General features: G+C 43.6%; 1 protein-coding gene across 1 annotated transcript in view; it reads left to right on the forward strand.

The window, feature by feature from the left end:
* The first annotated feature begins 2,516 nt into the window (after nucleotides 1-2,516).
* LOC147726657 (uncharacterized) overlaps nucleotides 2,517-20,344 on the forward strand; it is a 48,067-nt gene continuing 30,239 nt past the window's right edge. The window contains exons 1-2 of the mRNA XM_086960715.1: nucleotides 2,517-2,791; nucleotides 15,380-15,537. Coding sequence (XP_086816841.1) covers nucleotides 2,743-2,791; nucleotides 15,380-15,537 — 207 coding nt within the window. The 5' untranslated portion in view covers nucleotides 2,517-2,742. The remainder of the gene's footprint in view (nucleotides 2,792-15,379; nucleotides 15,538-20,344) is intronic.

Consider the following 20,344-nt stretch of genomic DNA (forward strand, 5'->3'; position numbering starts at 1 on the left):
GTGGAGTAGCACGAGTGTGAGAGCAAAAGAGTGTGCCCTGTAACCCCAATTCCTGAGAGGGTCGGTGTGTTGTATTCTGGGGTTCCTACCCACTTGTGGCTCTGTAAGTGAGTAGGGGGGGCAAGTAAAAGACTATAGCTAGTCGGTCCCGGGCTACCCTGGTGGTAGGATAACTTGTTTTTAGGTCTCGGCGTCAACGCGCGGAAGCGCGTCTCCGCCAAGATCTTTTGTCAGCGACTATGCTTCCCAGGAGACAGTCCCGGCCGCGCGCATCCTTCCAGGCGATTTGTAACTGGAACGCGCGCTGTGGCCAGGCGCTGTCTCCTGGGAAGCGCAAGCACCACACACGCATGCGCATACACACACACACAAGCGCCCATGCACGCACGCACATACATACATACAGAGACACCACCCCTGACACATACACACACGCGCGCACACACACAAGTGCACCGAGGCCCCCCCTCCCCCCCCCGCCGTCACCGTCGCACACATACATACACACACACACACGAGCATACACACACACACACACACACACGTGCACCAATCCCGCTCCAGCCTTTTGGAACTTACCTTACCTCAGCACGCGGCGCCCAACCTCCTGCTGGCGCGGCCCCGGGGCTCTACACCGCTCACAGGAGCCCCGGGCCGTGAGACGCAACGACTCCGCCTGCCTCCTCTTCCGGTCTGAACGTGGCCCCGCCCCCGTCACAGGCGACCGTGCCTGACTTCCGGGGCGGCCGCGATACTAAGGGACTGCTGGGGACAAAGTGTGGTCTATGGAGTTACAATGGCTGCAAGCAAGGGGTGAGTGTGAAAGTGCCGACCTTATTTATCCTTTGTCACACCCGAGAGGCCTTTCTCGCTCTCGGGGTGTGCAGTGTGCACAGCGGTGATGGTCACAGGCGCGGCTCCGCCAGGGGGCGTCGTGCGGCGCAGCCAGCTGTAGCATTTGATTAGTGCCTAAACAATAGCGATGCGGGCCACGAGCGGTTATTTTGCAGAACAAAGATGCATTGCAGATTGCTTTATGTCGCGTCCATTGGCGCTTATTATGAGAAGTGTACGGGCCTGACGGAAAGTAATTGCTTTCCGCCGGTGTTTTGGTTGGCTGCCGTACATCAGGTAGCCTGTGTTCTCTTTGTATTCACGGGCGGCTTGTACAAGAGAATGGGCTGATTTCCCACAAGGGCATTCACGCTAATTAATTTAGTTATCTCAAGAGCTTAACAAGTTGGAGCCCATGCTGGCCGAGTAGCGGCGTTCTTCCACAGTACAATCACTTCATGGTATTTAAGATTAAGCGATGTTCCTTCCCCATGCGAACGAGCTCACGTGGTCATCTCTGGGCGCGTCTTCGCTTCCCTCGGATTCTAACAGGGAGGTGTCCGCTTTCTGTATTTTTAGTGGTGAGTGGTGAGTGGTGAGTGCAGAGTGGTGAGTGCAGAGTGGTGAGTGCAGAGTGGTGAGTGCAGAGTGGTGAGTGGTGAGTGCAGAGTGGCGAGTGGTGAGTGCAGAGTGGTGAGTGCAGAGTGGTGAGTGCAGAGTGGTGAGTGCAGAGTGGTGAGTGCAGAGTGGAGAGTGCAGAGTGGTGAGTGCAGAGTGGTGAGTGCAGAGTGGTGAGTGCAGAGTGGTGAGTGCAGAGTGGTGATTGCAGAGTGGTGAGTGGTGAGGGCAGAGTGGTGAGGGCAGAGTGGTGAGTGCAGAGTGGTGAGTGGTGAGGGCAGAGTGGTGAGTGCAGAGTGGTGAGTGCAGAGTGGTGAGTGAAGAGTGGTGAGTGCAGAGTAGTGAGTACAGAGTGCAGAGTGGTGAGTGCAGAGTGGTGAGTGCAGAGTGGTGAGTGCAGAGTGGTGAGTGCAGAGTGGTGAGTGCGCAGAGTGGTGAGTGTGCAGAGTAGTGAGTGTGCAGAGTGAGTGTGCAGAGCAGTGAGTGCAGAGCAAGTGTGCAGAGCACTGTGTGCTGTTGAGTGCAGAGTGCTGTGTATTGGCAATGTTAATGACAATGCCCATTTATTTTTGATTTAAAGAAAAAAAATGTCATGAGCAATGCCAATAGCTCTACCTTTAATGATGCCGAGACCATTGCATTGCAAATGCTTGTTATCATATGGTTTTATCACAAGGCTTTCTTAGCACTCTGTACTTTCAACACTTGTTACTGTCTGTTTAAGAATTGTATTACCAATACAATAACATTGATTTGACTTAGCCTGGTTCCCCAGCTCCAAAGTCGGAAGCTCTGGCCGTAACGCCACATCCTCTCCCCACATATCAATAACGAAACAAACCCATTTCTAGTTATAACACTGTACACTGAGAAAGAAAGCCATCAAGAGTTTGCATAAAGTGAACAGTTATTAGTTTTCCTTTCGAAAACGATCAATTTCCGCTTTAAACCTCTACAATTCTGCACCAGCCAGGCATTACAAGGCTGGTATTCCCTGTGCCAGGCAGCGCCTTCCACTTCTCGTAGCAACGGGCATGCCTGCCTCGCCCAGGGAACTGGAAACCAAACACAGGGCAGGATTACGTGTTTCACACGCCAGAAGCCAGCGCCCAGTCAACATGATGTGTACATGGAAGAAAATAAATTAAAATAGAAAATGAAAATAACGTGTTCGAAGAAGAAGCAAAGGGTACTGCAAGCCAGACGGTTGCCATCAGCACGAAGGGCAGCCGGGCGAGCCTGACCGACCTCTCAGGGCTTTCCACAGCCTCCTTCAGTGCACCGCGGAGAATGACGACCTCCAAAAGGAAAGTCGCTTTCAACCAGAGACCGGTTTACGGTGAGTGCAGCGCAATAAGCAAAAATAAAACAAGCCCCTAGGCACTATATGAAAAGACACCTGTCATACTTTCGAACTGCAACAGGATCGGTCTAGAAAAAACACGTTATCATCCCTTTTGTATCCGTAATTTTGCATGATTGCGTGGCAAGAGAATATTTTTGTATAATCATAAAAAAAAAATTTTGATCCAGTGTTGTGGTGTATGCATGGTGGTATGACTCAAACAAATTAAAGCACCGTACGTACGTTGCTGCTCTGTGAAGATACCCATTCATCAATTACGACACCCTTCGTAAGAAAATAGGAATATAGGAATTCTTGGGTGGTATCTGGTCTAGAACTTCCTTGTCTTATATGGCAAGCTATCTGCCACTGCCTGCATCAATGGCTATCAAAATGGCATGTGACTATTCATTTTGACAGATTGAGAGAGTCAGTCAGTCAACATATTTTTAATAGACTAAAATAAACCTAACATTAGAGAATCATTTTACAGTAACACAATAATATTTTCGAACTTTAGAATATCTACGCAAATCTAAACGAAAAGCAAGGTACACAAATCCCACAAAGACATAAAAAGTATTACATAAGTTTCTACATTTATATCTGATCAGAATAGTCTTTTTCAGGTAGGGCCCCACAGCCACATGTGATGGAACGCAAGATGAAATGACACAGATATGGTTACATTGGCCTTGACCTTGTGAGCTCCATTGCTTCACAAATGACGAAAGCATTTACTAGTATTGCAGAAAAGAGTGTAAAACCTGCACTAGGGAAGCACTTAAAGGCGTCACCTTGTGACAACGAAAGGAGACCCGATCCCACAACCCAACATTTTGGAAGGCCAGTTGATGGTGATAGAAGATGCGAGACTGGGTAAAGAAAATTGTTTTTTCTCTACAATGGCCCTTTTAATGAGCCATCAGTAGACAAAAGGCAACAAGTCCGGATTCAATACAAAAAGGGGGAACCAATTCTGGACATTATTTAACGGGGTCCAGTGTACATGTCCAGTCAACCATAAACAGCAGAAGGTACAAAGTTCCCAGAAGAATAGAAAAGAAAGTGTGTATGTTTGTATAAGAGGAGAGCAAAGACAGGGAGCAAGAAGTTCCCTTGTTGGAACTAAGAGGCCTCACACACCTAGCGAGCTAGATGTCATGCTTCATCATTGGCCTCCTGCTCCTCATCAGACTGGCACTGCAATGTCTGACAGGCGCCTAATAGGCGCTCTTTGTCGGAGTTCTTTTGTTCCAGCCAATGGTTGAGTGCGTGTGAGGGGTCAGGTGAAGGTGTAGTCGTGAGGGGATTGTGATTTAAAAAAGGTAAGTCAGTTCACAAGGACATTTATTCGCGTGGCTAACTCCCTTGATTAAAAAGGTGGGAGGGGAGATAGAGACTGTAAGGGGCACAGCGGACTACCTCGGACCCTCTGGTCAGGTCAACATGTTTCTTGCCCAAATGGCAATTCCTCAGGACCTCAAGTGCTCAGTACTACACAGTGATAAAAGAATAATAAAGAAAAAGGAAAATACAACCTCTCTGGGTCTGTAAGGGGGCAGGCCGAGGGGTCCTGCAGTAGTGTGGTGACCTAGAAGAAATGTATGCAAATAAGCCAAACATTTATACTGGCATTATCTCATCAATAAATAAACGGTCACCACCGCTCTCCAAAGAAATTTCACACACACAAGGAATCACTAAAAAACGGGCATCTCAGCAGTGTAAGCCGGTGGACACACCAGTACATAACAACGATTAAAAAACAGGAAATGGATGAAGACGTAGGCTCATTCTTACCCTAAGGTAACACTACTGCCAAATTGTAAAAAAAATTATAAAATTGTTCTAATCGTAATAATGTAAACAGGACACAGTCAGCGATTACGAATCGAAAATGTAGAAAATAAGGTAACAGCACGTAATTTAAAGGTGCCCATCCAGGGCGAAATGAATTATATCACGATTACAAAATGCTGTATATAACCATTCCAATATGTCACACAGTAATGATGTATAAGTCCTCTCTCTACCTCTATGACTAAATATGACACGTGAGGGGTATTTAAATAAGAAAAAAATGGCGCGTCAGTGTACCAGTGACAAAGGCAGTAGCCGAAAAGCGTCTGGTGCTCTAAGAGTCTAAAATAAAAACTTTGACCCTCATCCCGTGAGTGCTGTCTCTTCTTTGACGAACACAAGAAGGAAGTAGCGACGATATATATATGAAACGAAATGAAATGAAAGTGGGTTTTGTAGAGCGCATTACTACCCGAAGACCTCGTAGCGCTGAGGTTGCTTACTTCTGGGAGACTGCAAAATTATGTGAAAAAAATAAAAGTTTTAAGGGTTTTTCGAAATTTTAAAAGATTGGGCTCATTCCGGAGCGAGGAGGGTAAAGAATTCCAAGTCTCGGCCGCATTCAGGGAGAAGGAGCGTCCGCCCCACCTGGCCCGTTTGACTTTGCGTATTGTTACCAAGAAGGCTGTGCTTGAACGCAGTGATCTTTGGGGATGGTAAGGAGTGGCTAAGGAGCAGATCATTGCGGGAGCATTTTTCCACATGGCCTTGTGCATTATGCACATCGCTTTAAATTTTACTCTGGCTTGGATGGGCAACCAGTGTAAATTTCTAAGGGCAGTAGTGCCTGAGTGACTGCGGGGGAGGCCTAGCAGTAGACGTGCTGCTGCGTTCTGGGTGACTTGCAGTTTTTTGAGTGTGCTAATCGGTGCACCCAGAAAAAGGGCATTCCCGTAATCTAGGCGGGACAGGACAATGGCCTGGACCAAAATCCTGCGGGCCTGAAAAGGGAGAAGAGGTAGAATTTTCCGCAGCATGCGCATCAGCCAGAAACAAGTGGCGGACAGTATGGTGGCTTGCTGATTGAAAGTAAGGTATTGTCTAGCCACATGCCCAAGCTTTTGATTTGCTTTTTTGGTTCAGGGGGGGAACCCATACAGGGTGGCCAAAGAAAAGTGGGACTGGGGGGAGCTGTGTTCCCCAGGAACATCAGTTCAGTTTTGTCCCCATTAAGTTTTAGATGGGAGGAGGCCATCCAATCTCTGACTGCTACTAGACAACTACTCAGGTTCGATGGAGTGTGACCTGGCTGATTCAGAGCTAGCACGAGCTGAGTGTCATCAGCATAGGTCACAATTTCAAAACCAAAAGGGTGAACAACCTCCGACAATGGTTGCATATAAACGTTAAAAAGCGTGGGACTCAGGGAGGAGCCCTGAGGCACACCTTGATTAAGAGGCCAGGTTTTGGAATGAGTGTCGCCCTCCACCACCTGGAAAGTTCGGTTTTCCAGGAAAGATTGTAGCCATAAGATGGCACTTCCCGTCACTCCGAGTATTTTTAATCGGGAGAGGAGAATGTTACTGTTGACGGTATCAAAGGCGGCACTTAGGTCTAACAGCATAATTGCTGTGGTGCCGCCTTGATCCATGTGCCTGCGGGCTAATTCTGTTACAGTCAACAGTGCCGCTTCTGTCCCCAATTTTGGGCGAAATCCAGCTTGAGAATCATGGAGCAGATGGTTCGCTTCCAGATAAGACATAAGACTGGTGTTGATATGTTTCTCCAGCAGCTTAGCCACCCAAGGGAGGAGTGAGATGGGACGGTAGTTAGTCATTTTGCTGGGGTCGAGGTTGTTTTTTTTTTTAGCAGATCCTTAACTTGTGCACGTTTCCAGATGTCTGGAACTTTTGCTGAGGTGATTGACCTATTTACAATGTTTAAAATTACTGGTCTAATGGTGTCCGCAATTTTCAAGAGCTGTCGTGGGGGAGCAGGATCTAACGGGGAACCTGATGTAACTTTCAGCATAAGAGAGTTAAGCAGGTCTTCATCTAGTAGTGGAAATTCAGCTAGTTGATAGCCGGTGGGTGGAGGAGCAGAATCAGTTTCCACTAGATGTTGGCTGACCTGAGCGAAAGATGAGGAAATGGCTTGGATTTTTTGATAGAAGTACTCTGCCTGAGTATCACAGCGAGTTTGGGCTTCACGGGGGTCTTGCAAGATAGGGGGGGTACTAATTAAGGATTTTGCTATCCGAAATAGTTCCCTCGAGGAATTGGCAGAGTTAGTGATTTTTTTCCTCATAGAACAGAGCTTGTACCAATATAATCTTAGCTTTATATTTTTTGATGGCCTCTCGATGGCTACTTTTATCCTGTTCCTTGAGAGTGTTTCTCCAAGTTCTTTCCAGTTTCCGGCAGATGCGTTTTAGCTCTTTCAACTCTGGGGTGAACCACGGAGATTTTTTGGAGTTGGTTTTCTCCTTAAGGGGTTTTTGAGGTGCCACTGTATCTAAGGTGGACTGTAACCAGTTGGCATAATGAGTGTAGAGTGTATATATATATATATATATATATATATATATATATATATATATATATATATATATATATATATATATATATATATACACACACACACACAGAAAGAGAGAATGTATGTATCAGTAACTGATGTTTAGAATTAATTAGACCATCCCAGTTCGGAACCTTGCGTATTGGCAGAGATCACAAAATGGACAAACCTTCCTCTAAATAAGTAACCTCTTTACTGCATATATACATACGAGTTAAGTACTGGGCATTCATCCCACCAAGGGCACCTTAGCATGGCATTGCTTAATCATTTGCTTGTGCCATTTTCACTGATATCACAAAGACAAAAACTTGCCAGCTACGGCAATGAATGATTAACAAACCAACTCCCGGCAAAGGTAGATAGAAATAATGGTATTAACTTGGCACACTGATATTTATCCCTCATGATATAGGGATAGTATTCTTTAGCAAAGGACCATGAAGGGTTAGATGGCTCCCTCATAATTGTGTTTTCTGATTCCTGCTGACTAAGTGTAACGAACACCCTGCTTTTGAACATACACAGAATATTTATTGTACACTGTTGCATACTGCTGTGGGTACAGTGCAGAGTATTATATAAATAAATTATGCTTTCATCTGTAATTGAACATACAATTTTGCAGAGCTAGGTTAAGTGTCCGAAGGGCGCAATGTTGCAGTATAAAATTACAAATATTACAAAAAATCACTTTGCCTTTGGTTCCCCTCGCATCTATAATTGCACTGTTCTCTTCCATATACCAAAATGTGAAGGCTCACCAACTTACGAATAGTTACTTGGTTTATACATATCCATTATCCCCCAATCTATTTAATTTAGCAATAGGGCCTCCTATATCCACAATATGAAATGATCTTAAAACTCATGAAATCTTAAGTGACAGTCTAAAAAAGCAGAAACTCTTCATATATGCTGATGAAATCCTGTTTCTTTGGTCCCGCACCAAGTGCTTTGGATTGTGTTCTTCAACTAATTGATCAACTGAGTCACCTACTTAGACGAAACTTAATCTCCAGAAATGTCTGATCTTTACTATTTTAAAATGTTGTTTCAAGCGACACTACTGGGTATATGCTTAAACGGTCTCCACATTCCACAGAGAATTATGGGATATTATGTGTTAGTTTATGTAATTTACATAGCGCGCATATGCGGAAAACATGCCTCAGCACACTTATATGACACATATAGACAATGACAAACAGGCAGACTATACGCTAAAATAAACATCACAGATTAAATCACAATCACTCCCCAGAGGTGCAACAATGCAAAGTCAATGTCTGACAGGCAACAAAAGAAAATGAAATTTAACCACAAAGATAGTCTTTCTGAGGGACCTTTCTAAAATATCAGAATAAAATGTGAGGGCATTTGCTGCCAGGGTGCATGAAGATTGTGAGAAATGCCTCTCTATTATTAACCTACCAGAGGGGAGGGGAAGGGAGGGGTTAGAATTAATATGACACTCCTACCAAAACTGTTTTATATCTTTATTAAACCTTTTCTGAGCATATAAATGAAAGATATCAATAACTGTGAGAACAATTTCTGTATTCTTTCTTGTAATAATGGGACATTAGCTAATTTGTCTTGGAAAATACTTTAGGGTGACACTTGCTTGGATAGATTTTTTTCTTTGCTGTAGCAGTGCTTCTTAAAGATTTTAAATTGCATCACTTCCTTAATTGACTGAATAACGCTGCAGCTAAATAAAAGTGTCAGTGGGAATTGAGAATGAAGTTTTGTCACTATTCGGAAGGGATTGAAAGCAAATAATATCGATCAATGCTTTACAAACCGCTCTGGTGACAGTCCAGGTTAAGGCCAATAATTTCCTCCTTGATTCTGGTTACAGAGAATGGTCCTATTGTTATTTTTTGTTTTTAAAGTGTGATTATAATCTTCCTCAATGTGAATAACATACGCTAAGTCGTAAAGTTGTTGTTAAGCATACTTTCCTAGAGTCTGACAGCCCCTTCTTCAAAGTATCTCATTCCAGGGGGACAATAACAAAGAAAAAAAGAACTTAGCTGCTGCCCGCTGCCTGCCGCTATTCTGCTCCTCTGGCTCTACTGCTAGAGCACAGGCTGAGGCTCCCAGACTTCCCTATTGCCAATCCAGATGCTGCTCTCATGTCGGTAATACAATTACCCAGCATGAGAAAAGTGGGATTGGCCTGAGTGGGCTGGTTTTGCACACCCATGGGGACAGGGAGCCTGATGTTCTCCACCCAGCTAAGCAGCTGTGTCTGCTGTTCTCCACCCAACAACACAGCTCGGTTTGGAGAGATCTCAGTGCGAATGCCGCTTTGGCCATCCTTAGACAGCCTGTCAAACCGACAAGCACCTTTGCAGCAGTGCCCACCACTCCTGGTCCATGCTTGCTGCAGTGCTGGCGTCAATATGGCCCGCCCCAAAGACTCGGCTCCGAGAAGTAAAATAAAATGATAATAAAACTATTTTATTAATATTTTATTTTTCAAATTTGCCCCTGCTGGCTAGGGGGTGATGCTACTCCACCATAACAGAGGAACCCCAGCTGATGAAAGGCATCATATCCCTGTCATATTTATCAATTATTAGGCAACTTTTCCCACTGAAGGATTTTTCTCCTATATAGGAAAAATAATGGGCTACAGGACTGTAAATGACATTAGACAATAACATGTGGAGAGCTATCAATTTTAACTACTCTCTCAATCAGCCAATATCCTGGACTGATTCAGCAAAATAAAATCTTAAATATAATTGTATCCCGGCTACAATGGCCACTGTGGGTCTTCTAAATAAGGATTTGAGCAGAGCATGTAGAAAAAAAAGTGTTTCACATCTACTTCATTGTATGTTTCTAATTACTGGGATATCATGCAAAGTTATTTTAGGGTATTATGTGAGCTACAAAAAAGCCCAACCCCAATTGTGGTGCGTACACCTAGGGGTCGATTCCGATTTGGGAAAAAAACGTCTGTACGATTTTCATCCGGAGCAATCGCTGTACGATTCGTACCCGCCCATCAATTCGCGTAGTAGGATCCGTATTCCGTCAATCCGTCAAAATCGTCGCGATCCGTACGTATTGCAAGGCTGAAACAGTGAACCGTACGACTCGTACACATGCCGTACGACCCGACGAGTACGATCCGGACCGGGGTATGAGGAGGCGATTCGTACGGTCCACGTCAGGTAAGGGCGATTCGTACGGAAAAGCACACAATCACTTACACACCATACGGTGCGTACACCCCATGATCGCAGGGGTACGGTGCGTACCCCTGCGATCATGGGGTGTACGCACCGAACCCCACGATCGCAGTGTGTACACACCGTACACACAGCGAACATGGGGTACGGTTCGTACACCTCGAGATCGCGGGTACGTTGAGTACACCCCGTGATCGCAGGGGTACGCAACGTACCCCTGAGATCATGGGGTGTACGCACCGTACCCGGGGGGGGCCCTTCCGTACCTGCTTCGAGGCGAACTCTGCTTTTACGTCTGTTTTCAGCTCCCGTAAAAAAAGGGTCGTACGGTGCGTACCTGACACAAATCGTACTTGCCGGGTCGGAAAAAGCACCCGCGAACCGTACAGATGTCGCGTACAGCGGGTTCCGAGGAAGATTCGTGCGGAGATTCGAGTCGTATGGTCTTTGTACGATTCGTACGGAGTCCTGCTCCTGGTACCAATCGTACTTCGTCGTACGTACGGGAGATGTTGCAGGGTACGATTCATACGGGAAAAACGCTCCGAACGGCTATCCGGAGCGGTTTTTCCCGAATCGGAATCGACCCCCTAGTCTCTAATATTGGCATCTGTCCATAGTAGATATTTATTCTTGTATGTTTGGAGATCCTTATCCTTAGAAGAAGAAACACCATTGATACGTTTGATAATATTTGTAACAAAGGTGTGTAATATGTGATTGCATAGATGCATATCGGACATGATGCTAATGTGCTATTGATAACTGTTGTGTAAGTGTCAATACATGTTTTGCATGTGCTCCTGTACTTTCCATTTCATTTGCAATTTCGTATTGGTTGTATTTTCTGGGTATCTCAGAGTTTACTTGGGGTGTCTTGTTTTATGTTGTAAAATATTTGCATATCTTTAATCTGCTGATGATGTTTATGCCGTGGGGTAACTACTTAATGCAGTCTGAAGATGCATGTCATTACCCCTATTGTATTTATCTCTGTGGGGAAAACAGTGCCGTTTAGGTGGGACATGAATCTGAAGTTTCTCCAAGTGCCTGTCGGGTTTACTAACTAGACAAGACATCCAAGTTATGAAGGATTTCTCCCATGTTTAACAGAAACCCTAGCCGTCACCTCATTATAAAACGCAGCGTAAATCTGATGATTTGTGATTACATCGTCCCTCTACGCTTCTCTTTTGTGTCCTCTGACTCTATATTTAAATTATAAAAGTATTTTGGAATTTTTACTCCAAGGAGCAGAGCCTACAGATAGGTTTCACTGTCTTTAATTGGGCCTCAAGCTAATTAGTATGTATTAATTATTAGGCAATTATTAATGATTATTTAAGTATCATTAATTAATCATTATCATTTTTATTATTATTGTTGTTATTAATATTTTTTCTTAACAATTAGTACAACTTGCTTCATAGATCTCTTCATTTATGTTAGCAGTTTGCATCACAGACTATTCCTAAAGGCAATATGATTTCTCAAAATTCATTTTGCAAATACCTTAATCTAATAATCAGTACAATTACTAAAGCATAGTATTAGCCCAAGATTGCACCCTCATCTACTAGCTTCATCACACATAATTATTTATTTATTTAGTGTATTTTGTTATAGCGCACAGATACCCCAACGGGGTGTCCCGGCGCTGCTGTGCGATCTTATGCTGAATTAGGTGTTGTTTAAAAAGGACATGGTTAACAGAACAAGCGAGTTTTTAAGGCTTTCCGGAAGGGTAGTTCTTCCTGGATCATCCGGATGGACTTTGGTAACTTGTTCCAAAGGGCAGAAGTACATACTTGGAAAGTGTTTCCGCCTGAGCGAGTTTTTTTGAATCTGGGAGTGTTGAGGAAGTTTTTTGATGAAGAACGAAGAGTCCTGGTGTTGTTGTACGGGGTGAGGCAGGTGGAAAGGTAGGCTCAGCCCTTGCCTCTCAATGCACGGTGAGCCAGTACCAGTGCTTTGAATTCTGCCCTTTTTTGTATAGGAAGCCAATGAAGTCTGCGACGGTGGGGTGAAATGTGCTCGCGTAGAGGAATGCCACCAACCAGTCGTACTGCAGCATTCTGGACTGTCTGAAGTCGATGAAAAAGACCTACAGACAGCCCAGTGTACAGGCCATTAGCGTAGTCCAGATGCGAGGTGATCAACGCCTGGACTACAATCTTCCTGGTGTTGTTGGGTAAGAAATTGATGACATTTTTCACCATTCTGATCTTGGCAAAGCATGCTGCAGTGACTGTGTGAACTTGATGTTGCAGTGTGAGGTTAGCATCCCATCTAACCCCTAAGTTTTTCACCGAGTCTTTGTGCTGGGGTGGTGCACTCAAATCAAGAGCCCACCAGATATTGGGATCTAGTGGGGACGGCTGGTGAAAGAAAAGTACCTCCGTTTTTCCTGCGTTTAACCTTAGGAAATTATTGTCCATCCACTGGGCGATTGTGCGAAGGCAGTTTTTTAGAGGGTCAAAGGTTGTTTGGGTAATGCTGTTAAATGAAAACAAAAGTTGAATATCATTGGCGTAGGAGGTGGCCTTTATTCCAGTTTGGGCGATGATATCAAAGAGGGGTGAAAAATAAACATTAAATAGGAGGGGGCTCAGTGAGGAGCCTTGGGGGACTCCCCATCGAAGTGGGCGACTATCTGAGGTATATGGGGGGGTGAACACTGCCTGCGTACGGTTGGACAAGAAGGATGCAATCCATTTTAAGGCCATACCCTGGATGCCTTTGGATTGTAGGCGGTCTAGGAGGAGGGGGTGGGAGACGGTGTCGAATGCTGCTGACAAGTCAACCAGCACCAACACCGCTCTTGATCCCTCGTCCATCCTCCAGCGTACTGCATCTGCCATCTCGATAAGTGCTGACTCAGTGCTGTACCCTGGTCTAAAGCCATGCTGAGAGTCATGGTAGGCACCTGATGTTTCTAAAAAAAGCGCTAGTTGTTGCTGAACAAGTTTTTCAAGCACTTTGGCGGGGGCTGGTAAGAGAGAGATCGGCCTGTAGTTGGAGGGTTCACTCGGGTCGGTGTTGGCTTTCTTAATTTAATTATGAGATCTCCTTCCTCACCTACCACTGTTTCTTTAAGTGTCTTGCTAACAAAATAATAATTTGGTATTAATACTAATTGTGCCCTCTAAAAGCTTTACTCTTTCAGGTGTAAACGTCTCCAGGAGTCTAGGACGCCACAGTTCTGTCCACCTGCTAAGCCATAGGTTGCTGACCCCTGATTCAATAGTATTTTCAGGGGCATATTGAAGCTACTCGCCAACTAGAAAGATCCTACCAGCAACGACGTCCATAGCTAAACCGAGTACTCCTGTCCAAACATTGGTGTTAGGTTTGGGAAGTGCACCAGTCCTTTCATTTAATGTTGTTTCACTAACAGTAAATAATTAATATAGAATCATTCCCTTTCAGTATCATATTAATTTGAATGCACCTTAAATAGACATTGACGTATGCATCGATGGTCGCATTCTCAGCGCTCAATTATGTTTTTACGCTGTCAAAAAAACTGATTAGTGCATGATGTGCTTTAGAAATGCTCCTAAATAAATTACAGTCTCCCATGTCTTGTAGTTAGGTTTAGTATTGCAATTCTCAAAACGTGTCTTCAAAACATAATGAAAACGATGATATATGCAAACTTGCTACAATTTCTTCACCAAAAGGCCAGCTTCATGACACCACAAGCTCAGAGATGAGATGAGCAAACAGTTGAAAAGTATTCATTGATTGCCGCAGAAAAGAAGAGGCTTGTCTGCTGCCGCCATGTTCCAAGTTATACTGCTGGCCATTGGTTCTTCTTCCAAGGCCCATCTCTGGGCAAACATTGTCTCCAGGTTTTCCACCTGATAGTGACAGCAATATGGTATTGGCAAAATAAGAAACCCCAATACCCTGATACTGGTAAAATGAGCAAGACTAATATTGGTAAGTTTTCATCATGGCAGTGAAATGTAATTAAGGCTCCCTGTTTTCCGTTTTTACTGATCTTTACAGATAAATATAGACAGAAAACATGTATTTTCTTGTCTGTATTTACTTTTAAATGTGGGAAAAAACTGAATTGGTTCACTTTTTTAGTAATTCCAAATACTGTCCGCCATGACTGCCAGGCCATTAACTGTGTGGATTGATAGGTAAGTGGGCTAAAAAAGAAAGGAATTTTAGTAAAGAGGATTTAATAGCAGTAGATATGCACAAGGTTGATACTGAAATGTGCATATTTTCTTAAAAGTGCATTCATGTATCTTCTGCTGGTATTTACAGCATTGTACCCTAGTAGGCATTCAAGCAGGAGTGTATATTTACTGGTTAAATAAATGTGGAAATATACTAATTTCAACTTCATTTTTTCACAAATCCCTGAATAAATATTTATAAATACAGATACAATTAGCAAAAAATAGATATGGATAAATACAGATGGAAATGCCCCAAAAAATAATTACCATAAAAGCGGGAGCCCTATATGTGATATATATTAAAAAGTAGAGTGTTCGCAAACAACAAAAGAAATACAGTATTCTCCTTAGCACTGAGAGGAGAAAATGAACTGTTTAAACGTCTGGCAGGGATTCTAATATTCTACAGTATGTCATTAGCAGAAGTTGCTGAAAAGGAGGACAACCTAGATCATTTAGGGGCATATTATCAAGAAACGGCGTTAACATTATCGCCACTTTAGCATCAGAAAACTGCTGCTAAAGCGGCTATAATGGGCTTGATAATACTCTCTTGTGAATTCCCATAGAAGCCCATGTTCTGGTGCGAACATGGGCTTCTATGGGAATTCTCTATAGCGTATTATAAAGCCCATTATCGCCGCTTTACCGGCAGTTTTCTGTCACTAAAGCGGCGATAATGTTAAGGCCGTGCTTGATAATATGCCCCTAAATTATTCCGAAGATTTTCATGTACTATTTGCGCTTGAGAATGTCTACAGGTATTGTAATCTGGATTACTTTTGTTTTTTCAGGTGGCGGACAAGAAGGGAAGACTGGGAATAAGAGTCACTCCCAAATCTTACATCACAATTATGCTTACATTGCAAAGAATCTCCATCTAGGTGCTTTGGTGTACAGAAGACTGAATGAGAGAGGTGTTTTGACGACAGACCAAATAGGCGAGATTGAGGTACGTAATTAAAATTATTTGGTTTTTTTCAACTATATGGTAAATCATTTTTTTCAGATGTCAGTACACTTACTCTATCCTACACAGAGGTGACATTCACAGTTGTTTTCTACAAACCATTTAAAGCTGAGTTGATTTATACTTGCACCAAACGTTTTTTTTTTTTTTTGTTGAGGTTGTGTACACATATCACGTAACAAAAAGCAATTCAATCCAGAAAATGCAGTATGCCAAGTTGACATATAAAAACAAATAATGGTCAAAATCAAAGCCAGTTCTTTACATTTCATGTCGCCACAAATCACGTTCTGAATAAAGTAAACTATACAGAAAAGAAAATCCTAAGGCATAACATTTGTAGACCCACTTGAGAGACCCCCCATCCTTGCCGCTCTCCATCTGGCTACTGGTGCCCACAGCCGTAGCCCCATCTCTTTGGTTTTTAAGCCCTTGAGCTCATATAGGGCGCCCTCAATGTTATGGATGCCGAGAAGCCTACACATCCACATTTGAAAAGTTGGAACCTCTCTCTCTTTCCAGGCGGCTGATATTAATATTCGGAGTACAGCTGCCGCTATAAAAACTAAGGCTTCCTCCTTGATGCTTAAATTCAGTTTAATATCACACCCAATAATCAGTAATGTTGTGGATAAATTTAATTTGACATCTAAAAGTCCCTCTAGAAAAGCCGCTATCTCCGATTTGATTAATTCCAATTTCTCACAACCATGAAACATGTGCACAATATCTGCCGGTCCTCTACCACATCTAGGGCAATCGCTATCAGCCCTCTTCCCCCAACAAACAGCTTGGATGGCGTATAATATAGATTAAATAAGGTTTTAAAATGTTGAGCTTTAAGATTGGAGGAGCGGAGTAATCTTTTGTCGAGTGAGAGGGCTCTATCCAGATCAGTCTCTGGGTCCCCCAATTTCAACGCCCAAGCAGCCTCAGTCTTGACCATATCATCTGGAGAGCTTTCCATAAAAATTTTATACAGTCCATTTATTCTGCGCCCCCCCACCCTTCAGATAATCCAGAAGTGCACTCCTTTTCCCCAAAATTATTCGGGGTCTTACTGCTCTAATTGTGTTTACCACCTGAAGATATTTATATTCTTGCCCTTCCTGTAATGAATATCGCATCCTTAGGTCCTGCAGTGATCTACATACATCTTTCACCATTATTTGCCCCGGTGTTACAATGCCCTGCTGCTCCCAATGTCTCCAAAATCCATCCATACACAAGTTTGGGAAAAGTCCAGAATTCCACAAAGGAGTATGGGGATTATACCTAGAAATTCCCATTGCTTTCTGCACCGATGCCCAGACCCCCACTATATCTTCGAGCAGTTTATACCGGGTTTTCTTATAATACCTTCTTTCCGTTTTCCGCAAGAGTACCCCGAAAGCTTCATTACCCAATGCCAGCTGGAATATAGATGGAATGTCATCTTGGCCCCTTCCCTGTCCCCCCCCCCTGATCAAATGTATTGCCATTTCTGTAAGGAGACAGGACCAGTGATAATTCCTGATATTTGGCATACCCAAACCTCCCCTTTCCTGGGGTAAAGACATAAATTTATTTGATCTTCTGATCTTGCCGTATTGCCATATGAATTTCATAAAAATTGCTTCAATTTCCTTTATTAGTTTATCCTCTATTTTAAAAGGGATAGACCTGAACTTGTACAAAATCTTGGGAAACATAGTCATTTTAATGACATTAGCCCTACCTATTATCGTTAGATGTAAAGTATCCATCCTTTTTAAATCTTGTTCCATTGATTTCAGAAGTGGTGTAAAATTATCTCTAATTATATTTCCTGGTTGTGAATTAAGTGTTATACCAAGATACACCACTGAATTGACATATCTAGCATCCCGTTTATTTTATATTCTTGGAACACAGAATTTGGGGTTTAGCCTCGTTTAATCTGTATCCTGAGCATTCCCCGAACAAGTTTGTCAAAGTCACTATTTCCCTCATAGTAGATTCCGGATCAGTTGTGATGACAGCTAGGTCATCCGCGTATGCGAGCAATTTTGTTTGAAATTCTTTTATAACTACAGGTTTTATCACCATATTAGACATTATTTGAGTTATTAAAGGGTCGATGTACATCGCAAATAGAATGGGAGAACAGGGGCAGCCCTGTCTGGTCCCCCTCGTTATACAAAATTTTCCTGAGCCCCCCCCCCCCCCATCAATTGGATCCTAGCTGAAGGAGTAGAATACATTGCCTGTATGGCCTGTCGGAACCTTGGTCCGAACTCTCTCTCCTCCAACACCTTCCACAAGAAAGACCACCTTACCCGGTCAAATGCCTTTTCCGCATCGAGGAGGACCATCGCGGCCCCCTCCCCACTGGCAGCACAGATATCAAACACAGTAATAGCCCTTCTGATGTGATCCGTCGTACCTCTCCCTGGGATGAACCCATGCTGCCAGGGCGATACAAGAGCCGCGATGATCCTCCCAAATCGGGTAGCCAAGATCTTAGAATACAACTTGTTGTCAGCATTGACTAGGGAGATAGGCCGATAGGACCCCGGGTTTTCTTTAGGTTTGCCCTTCTTGTGGAACATCACAATGTTGGTGCTCATCCATGACTCCGGTATTTTGCCAGATATCATGATCCCGTTAAACAGGTCTAGAAGGAGAGGGGATATTTCCTCCCGCAAACACTTATAAATCTCAAGTGGTAGCCCATCCAGACCCACCGCCTTTCCTAATGCCAAACTTTGTAATCCTCCTATGACCTCGTCCATAGTAATGACTTGTTCAAGCGCTTCTCTCTCTTCCTGCCCCAGTCTTACACCTGTGTTTGCCCAATTATTACTTGTGGCATCTATCTCCGCCTCTTCCTGATATAGGTCTTGATAATACCTTCTGAAGACCTCTAAGATCTCAGATGGTTCCTCATATGCTCTCCCCTGTTCTTCTATTTTTGCAATTACGTTTTTCGACGTGGCCTGTTTGATCCGCAACGCTAGTGCCTTCCCAGCCTGTTCTCCTGTCTCATATAACCTGGTTCTTTGTGTATGGTATTCAGCCGCTGATTTTTTAGCCAATTGACTCTGTAGTCCCGCTTTAATTGTATTAATCCTCTGTAGACTTTCCAATCCTTGCAGCCCCTGACATATATCTCTACGGTGCTGTGCTTCTGCCTCACTCAATCTATTCAATAGTTGCTCCCTTTCCAGTTTGCTCTTTTTCCATTGCCTGTTAGAATAACTAATGGTCTCCCCTCTTAACCCTGCCTTATAACTGTCCCATACTACCCCCCGGGAGGCACTGTATCTATTGGCATCGAAGAAAGCCTTTGACCAATTTTTAATACATTCTATATAGACAGTGTCGGTTAATAGTTTCCTATCAAAAGTCCATGGTCTGGGTCCCTTGATAGGTCGATTAACATCCATTGTAATTACCAGGGGATTGTGATCTGACATTATCATTGGAAGTTTGGAGATTTCAACCTTATTCAATTCAGTAGCTGATACGAAGAAGTAGTCTAATTTACAGTATTTGTTAAAAGGATGTGAGAAGTAGGTAAACCCGGTATCCCCTGATTCTTTATTACCCCATACATCTCTCAAACCATGTGTCTGCAACAGCGCCGACATGGCTCTATATACCCAGGGTTTACGTCCAGTATATGAGGTACCATTAGTAAAATCGGCTGATATATTAAAATCTCCGCAAACTACTATTGGGGCAGGCCAATCTAACAATTCCTTCTCCGTAAAATCGAAGGTCTCCGGGTCATCCAAATTCGGTGCATAGATTGAGCAGACAGTGAATCCCATGTTCATTTCGCACACAGCCCACCTGCCAAGGGCGTCTGCGTTCGAGCGTTTGATGCCTCCCAAACCCTCCTTCCCGATAATAGCTACCCCCCTTATAGTAGATGTTTGAGAGGAGCATGAGAGAATATCATATCCTTTTAACTTAAGCCAATGCTTTTTCTTCCATGGCACATGAGTCTCTTGTATCCCAAGGATATCAAATCCCTGTCATTTTAAGATATTCCTCAAATCTACCCCTCTTTTTCCAGTCATTCAACCCATTAATGTTTATGGAGCCAATCCTTAGGCATACTCCTGCACCAGACATTGCCAGCTTCTCAAACGACAAAATACATATTAAATACATAATTGCAACACCTCTTTTCCCTTATTTTTACAATTGAATTTGTAAGTGAATTAGTGACACATGCTCTCTTTTTTAAGTTTACCCCCCCTTCCCACCTCTACCCCCTCCCGCCCCCCCTTGCACCCACCACCCCACTCCCTGCACTGGCCCCTCGGCCACTCTCCCACTTCTGTGGGGTGCTCAGACTATGTCTGTGCATGTGATGGAAGCAGCGTCGCGGCGAGGACAACCTACTTACTGGCCTTACCGGCCTTAGCCTCAGAGCTCAAATATCCTATAACCAGCCACAGAATTAACAAATAGCAAACACTTGACAATTCCATTCATTGCCTATGCCTTAAAGATCATCCCACCAATACCCAATAGCCTCTTATCCCTTCATGTACACTTAGCTACTGGTATATCCTGATATCTGTCTGCCCGTACCCCTAAACCCACCCTGAGATAACAACAATTCCAAAACAAAATTTAAATGGAGTCCAGAAATTCCTTCGCCTTAATTTCTGACGGGAAATACAAGGTTTTCCCTTCATGGATTATTTTGAGCTGGGCTGGGTTTATAAGATAGACTTGCACTTTCTTATCTTGGAAAGGCTTAATCAATTGACGTAACCTCCAACGCCTTTCTACCGTCACATGGCAGAAATCA

This window comes from Lissotriton vulgaris, chromosome 3_1 (genome assembly GCF_964263255.1).
Source record: "Lissotriton vulgaris chromosome 3_1, aLisVul1.2, whole genome shotgun sequence".
NCBI classification, from domain to species: Eukaryota; Metazoa; Chordata; class Amphibia; order Caudata; family Salamandridae; genus Lissotriton; species Lissotriton vulgaris.